Below are 6,577 nucleotides of genomic sequence, written 5' to 3'. Positions count from 1 at the left end.
CTACACACCTGTATATATGTCAGCCCCCCTCACACCTGTATATATATTTGTCAGCCCCCACCTACACACCTGTATATATGTCAGCCCCCCTCACACCTGTATATATGTCAGCCCCCCCTCACACCTGTATATATGTCAGCCCCCCTCACACCTGTATATATGTCAGCCCCCCCTACACACCTGTATATGTCAGCCCCACACACACCTGTATATGTCAGCCCCCCCCCTACACACCTGTATATAGGTCAGCCCCCCTCACACCTGTATATATGTCAGCCCCCCCCTCACACCTGTATATATGTCAGGCCCCCTACACACCTGTATATATGTCAGGCCCCCCTCACACCTGTATATGTCAGCCCCCCCCTACACACCTGTATATAGGTCAGCCCCCCTCACACCTGTATATATGTCAGGCCCCCCTACACACCTGTATATGTCAGCCCCCCTACACACCTGTATATATGTCAGCCCCCCTACACACCTGTATATGTCAGCCCCCCTCACACCTGTATATAGGTCAGCCCCCCTACACACCTGTATATATGTCAGCCCCCCCCTCACACCTGTATATAGGTCAGCCCCCCTCACACCTGTATATAGGTCAGCCCCCCTACACACCTGTATATATGTCAGCCCCCCTCACACCTGTATATAGGTCAGCCCCCCTACACACCTGTATATATGTCAGCCCCCCCCTCACACCTGTATATATGTCAGGCCCCCCCCTCACACCTGTATATATGTCAGCCCCCCTACACACCTGTATATGTCAGCCCCCCTCACACCTGTATATATGTCAGGCCCCCTACACACCTGTATATATGTCAGCCCCCCCCCTCACACCTGTATATATGTCAGGCCCCCTACACACCTGTATATATGTCAGCACCCCTCACACCTGTATATATGTCAGCCCCCCCTACACACCTGTATATATGTCAGGCCCCCCTCACACCTGTATATGTCAGCCCCCCCCTACACACCTGTATATAGGTCAGCCCCCCTCACACCTGTATATATGTCAGCCCCCCCTACACACCTGTATATATGTCAGCCCCCCCTACACACCTGTATATATGTCACCCCCCCCTACACACCTGTATATATGTCAGCCCCCCTACACACCTGTATATGTCAGCCCCCCCTCACACCTGTATATAGGTCAGCCCCCCTACACACCTGTATATATGTCAGCCCCCCCCTCACACCTGTATATAGGTCAGCCCCCCTCACACCTGTATATAGGTCAGCCCCCCTACACACCTGTATATATGTCAGCCCCCCTCACACCTGTATATAGGTCAGCCCCCCTACACACCTGTATATATGTCAGCCCCCCCCTCACACCTGTATATATGTCAGGCCCCCCCCTCACACCTGTATATATGTCAGCCCCCCTACACACCTGTATATGTCAGCCCCCCTCACACCTGTATATATGTCAGGCCCCCTACACACCTGTATATATGTCAGCCCCCCCCTCACACCTGTATATATGTCAGGCCCCCTACACACCTGTATATATGTCAGGCCCCCCTCACACCTGTATATGTCAGCACCCCTCACACCTGTATATATGTCAGCCCCCCCTACACACCTGTATATATGTCAGGCCCCCCTCACACCTGTATATGTCAGCCCCCCCCTACACACCTGTATATAGGTCAGCCCCCCTCACACCTGTATATATGTCAGCCCCCCCTACACACCTGTATATATGTCAGCCCCCCCTACACACCTGTATATATGTCAGCCCCCCCTACACACCTGTATATATGTCAGCCCCCCCTACACACCTGTATATATGTCAGCCCCCCCTACACACCTGTATATATGTCAGGCCCCCCTCACACCTGTATATGTCAGCACCCCTCACACCTGTATATATGTCAGCCCCCCCTCACACCTGTATATGTCAGCCCCACCCTACACACCTGTATATAGGTCAGCCCCCCTACACACCTGTATATATGTCAGCCCCCCCCTCACACCTGTATATATGTCAGCCCCCCTCACACCTGTATATATGTCAGCACCCCTCACACCTGTATATATGTCAGCCCCCCCTACACACCTGTATATAGGTCAGCCCCCCTCACACCTGTACATATGTCAGCCCCCCTACACACCTGTATATGTCAGCCCCCCCCCTACACACCTGTATATAGGTCAGCCCCCCCTACACACCTGTATATATGTCAGCCCCCCTACACACCTGTATATGTCAGCCCCCCCCTACACACCTGTATATAGGTCAGCCCCCCTACACACCTGTATATATGTCAGCCCCCCTCACACCTGTATATATGTCAGCCCCCCTCACACCTGTATATATGTCAGCCCCACACACACCTGTATATATGTCACCCCCCCTACACACCTGTATATATGTCACCCCCCCCTACACACCTGTATATATATATCAGCCACCCCCTACACACCTGTATATATGTCAGCCCCCCTCACACCTGTATACATGAGGTGGCAGTAAAGAGCTTGATGTCTGAGCTCAATGAGACAGAGAGCAACAGAAGCTGCAAACTCATTTCTATAGTGTACAACACGGCTCCCCTTCACCTGTCCTGCATTCTTTGGGCCCAGGCGGGCCCCTTACTGTTGTATCGGCTGTACCCCCCTGATGGCGGCCCTTCTTCCCTCTTCTTGCCCCCTCCGGGATGTACACCTGGCTGGTCACATACAGGGATAGGTCCATATCTTCCCTTTAATTGCCCCTCTCCAGGGTGTACACCTGGCACCGTACCCGATATACAGGGATAGATCCATATCTTCCCTCTACTTGCCCCCTTCGGGGTGTACACCTGGCACCGTACCCGACATACAGGGATAGGTCCATATCTTCCCTTTAATTGCCCCTCTCCAGGGTGTACACCTGGCACCGTACCCGATATACAGGGATAGATCCATATCTTCCCTCTACTTGCCCCCTTCGGGGTGTACACCTGGCACCGTACCCGACATACAGGGATAGGTCCATATCTTCCCTTTAATTGCCCCTCTCCAGGGTGTACACCTGGCACCGTACCCGATATACAGGGATAGATCCATATCTTCCCTCTACTTGCCCCCTCCGGGGTGTACACCTGGCACCATACCCGACATACACAACATGACACACAGTGATGGGCTCACCTCCTTCTTCTTGCCCCCCTCCAGGGTGTACACCTGGCACCATACCCGACATACACAACATGACACACAGTGATGGGCTCACCTCCTTCTTCTTGCCCCCCTCCAGGGTGTACACCTGGCACCATACCCGACATACACACAGTGATGGGCTCACCTCCTTCTTCTTGCCCTCCTCCAGGGTGTACACCTGGCACCATACCCGACATACACAACATGACACACAGTGATGGGCTCACCTCCTTCTTCTTCTTGCCCTCCTCCGGGGTGTACACCTGGCACCATACCCGACATACACAACATGACACACAGTGATGGGCTCACCTCCTTCTTCTTCTTGCCCCCCTCCGGGGTGTACACCTGGCACCATACCCGACATACACACAGTGATGGGCTCACCTCCTTCTTCTTGCCCTCCTCCAGGGTGTACACCTGGCACCATACCCGACATACACAACATGACACACAGTGATGGGCTCACCTCCTTCTTCTTCTTGCCCCCCTCCAGGGTGTACACCTGGCACCATACCCGACATACACACAGTGATGGGCTCACCTCCTTCTTCTTGCCCTCCTCCAGGGTGTACACCTGGCACCATACCCGACATACACAACATGACACACAGTGATGGGCTCACCTCCTTCTTCTTGCCCCTCTCCAGGGTGTACACCTGGCACCGTACCCGACATACACAACATGACACACAGTGATGGGCTCACCTCCTTCTTCTTCTTGCCCCCCTCCAGGGTGTACACCTGGCACCATACCCGACATACACAACATGACACACAGTGATGGGCTCACCTCCTTCTTCTTGCCCCCCTCCAGGGTGTACACCTGGCACCATACCCGACATACACAACATGACACACAGTGATGGGCTCACCTCCTTCTTCTTCTTGCCCTCCTCCAGGGTGTAGGTCTGGCACTTCTTGTGGTTTAGGGCACAGTAGCAGCAGATGCAGCGGCCGTGTTCCCAGCAGTAGTGGTCCATGAGCTTATTGTGGTCTGGGCATTTCCTCTGCTGCAGGTCCCCAAGGGGCTCGCTGAGTTGGTGGTCACTGAAGGCCGGGCTCTCCAGGTGGGGGAGGAGATGGTCCTGGCAGAAGGAAGCCATGCAGGTGAGGCAGGTCTTGGCAGCGGGGTTCTTCATACAACTGTCACACAGCACAGTGTCCTCCCGGACCCTCTCCTCCTCTTCCTCCTCTTCCTCGGGCTCTTCATCGCTTTTCACCTCCGGCTGGCCCTGGTCAATGGTGCCCACTTCCAACTGGGCGGCCTGGGTCATGCCCACCAGGTTACTCAGCAGGGTGTTCTTCTTCAGCTCGGGCTTGCTGGTGAAAGGGAACCTGCACTGGGGGCAAGTATAAGAAGAATCCTTCCAGCAGAGCTCCAGGCACTGGGAGCAGAAATTGTGACCGCAGGGGATGGTGACCGGGGTGGAGAAGAGACTCAGACAGATGGAGCAGGTCAGCTCCTCCACCATCTCATCCAGAGCCTGAGCCATGGCGAGGGGGGCAACTGTGCGGGGAGGGCAACTGTACGGGGAGGGCAACTGTGCGGGGAGGGCAACTGTGCGGGGAGGGCAACTGTACGGGGAGGGCAACTGTACGGGGAGGGCAACTGTGCGGGGAGGGCAGCTGTACGGGGGTGAGGGCAACTGTGCGGGGAGGGCAACTGTGCGGGGAGGGCAACTGTGCGGGGAGGGCAACTGTGCGGGGAGGGCAACTGTGCGGGGAGGGCAACTGTGCGGGGAGGGCAACTGAACGGGGAGGGCAACTGAACGGGGAGGGCAACTGTGCAGGGAGGGCAACTGTGCGGGGAGGGCAACTGTGCGGGGAGGGCAGCTGTACAGGGAGGGCAACTGTGCGGGGAGGGCACCTGAACGGGGAGGGTAGCTGTACAGGGAGGGCACCTGAACGGGGAGGGCAGCTGTACAGGGAGGGCACCTAAACGGGAGGGCAAGTGTGCGGTGAGGGCACCTAAACGGGAGGGCAAGTGTGCGGTGAGGGCAGCTGAACGGGGAGGGCACCTGTGCGGTGAGGGCAGCTGTACGGGGAGGGCACCTGAACGGGGAGGGCACCTGAATGGGGAGGGCACCTGAACGGGGAGGGCACCTGAACGGGGAGGGCTCCGGAGAGGAGACGTCGTGTTCCCCTCTATTGCTCGATGTCCCTCGGCACTCCACAGAGTAATGCCCACGCTCCCCTTATATACTGCCGGAGAGTTTCGTTTCCTTGTCAGAGGCGGAGCCACCCAGAAAATCAATAGAGGGAGGGGGAGGGGAGAGCAACATTCACACGTAGGAAAGTGCAGCCATGACTAGGACAGAAATAGGGCCCCTGGGCAAAGTAATGCTCTGGGGCCCCTACAATGGACACGGCGCAGGAAAACACATCAAGTAGAAGGCAGACAAGCCGGAGCTTCACATCAACTCCATGAGCAAAGAAAATACTCCATACATAACAACCTGTCCTGTGTATATGATATCTCTGCTAGAATGATGCCCCCCCAGCACCATGGTCCCACTACACCCCATATATCCCCCCCCCCAGCACCCTGACCCCTCTACACCCCAGATATCCCCCCCAGCACTCTGACCCCTCTACACCCCAGATATCCCCCCAGCACTCTGACCCCTCTACACCCCAGATATCCCCCCAGCACTCTGACCTCTCTACACCCCAGATATCCCCCCAGCACTCTGACCCCTCTACACCCCAGATATCCCCCCCAGCACTCTGACCCCTCTACACCCCAGATATCCCCCCAGCACTCTGACCTCTCTACACCCCAGATATCCCCCCAGCACTCTGACCCCTCTACATCCCAGATATCCCCCCCAGCACTCTGACCCCTCTACACCCCAGATATCCCCCCAGCACTCTGACCCCTCTACACCCCAGATATCCCCCCAGCACTCTGACCCCTCTACACCCCAGATATCCCCCCAGCACTCTGACCCCTCTACACCCCAGATATCCCCCCAGCACTCTGACCCCTCTACACCCCAGATATCCCCCCAACACTCTGACCCCTCTACACCCCAGATATCCCCCCAGCACTCTGACCCCTCTACATCCCAGATATCCCCCCAGCACTCTGACCCCTCTACACCCCAGATATCCCCCAGCACTCTGACCCCTCTACACCCCAGATATCCCCCAGCACTCTGACCCCTCTACATCCCAGATATCCCCCCAGAACTCTGACCCCTCTACACCCCCTAGATATCCCCCCAGAACTCTGACCCCTCTACACCCCAGATATCCCCCCAGCACTCTGACCCCTCTACACCCCACATATCCCCCCAGCACTCTGACCCCTCTACACCCCACATATCCCCCCAGCACTCTGACCCCTCTACACCCCACATATCCCCCCAGCACTCTGACCCCTCTACACCCCACATATCCCCCCAGCACT

At 56.5% G+C, this 6,577-nt stretch overlaps 1 protein-coding gene across 1 annotated transcript; it reads right to left on the bottom strand.

Moving 5' to 3' along the window:
• Positions 1–4,037: 4,037 nt before the first annotated feature.
• LOC120921983 (E3 ubiquitin/ISG15 ligase TRIM25-like) lies at positions 4,038–4,759 on the bottom strand (the record flags this gene model as incomplete). Its single annotated transcript, XM_040334507.1, is given in 1 exon segment — positions 4,038–4,759. A coding segment is annotated over 1 exon segment (621 nt), but the record flags the coding sequence as incomplete, so codon positions are not given.
• Between the last annotated feature and the right edge of the window lie 1,818 nt (positions 4,760–6,577).

This window comes from Rana temporaria (genome assembly GCF_905171775.1).
Source record: "Rana temporaria chromosome 12 unlocalized genomic scaffold, aRanTem1.1 chr12x, whole genome shotgun sequence".
Lineage (NCBI taxonomy): Eukaryota > Metazoa > Chordata > Amphibia > Anura > Ranidae > Rana > Rana temporaria.
The sequence above is the reverse complement of the archived record's forward strand: the minus strand, read 5'-3'. Positions and strand labels throughout refer to the sequence as shown.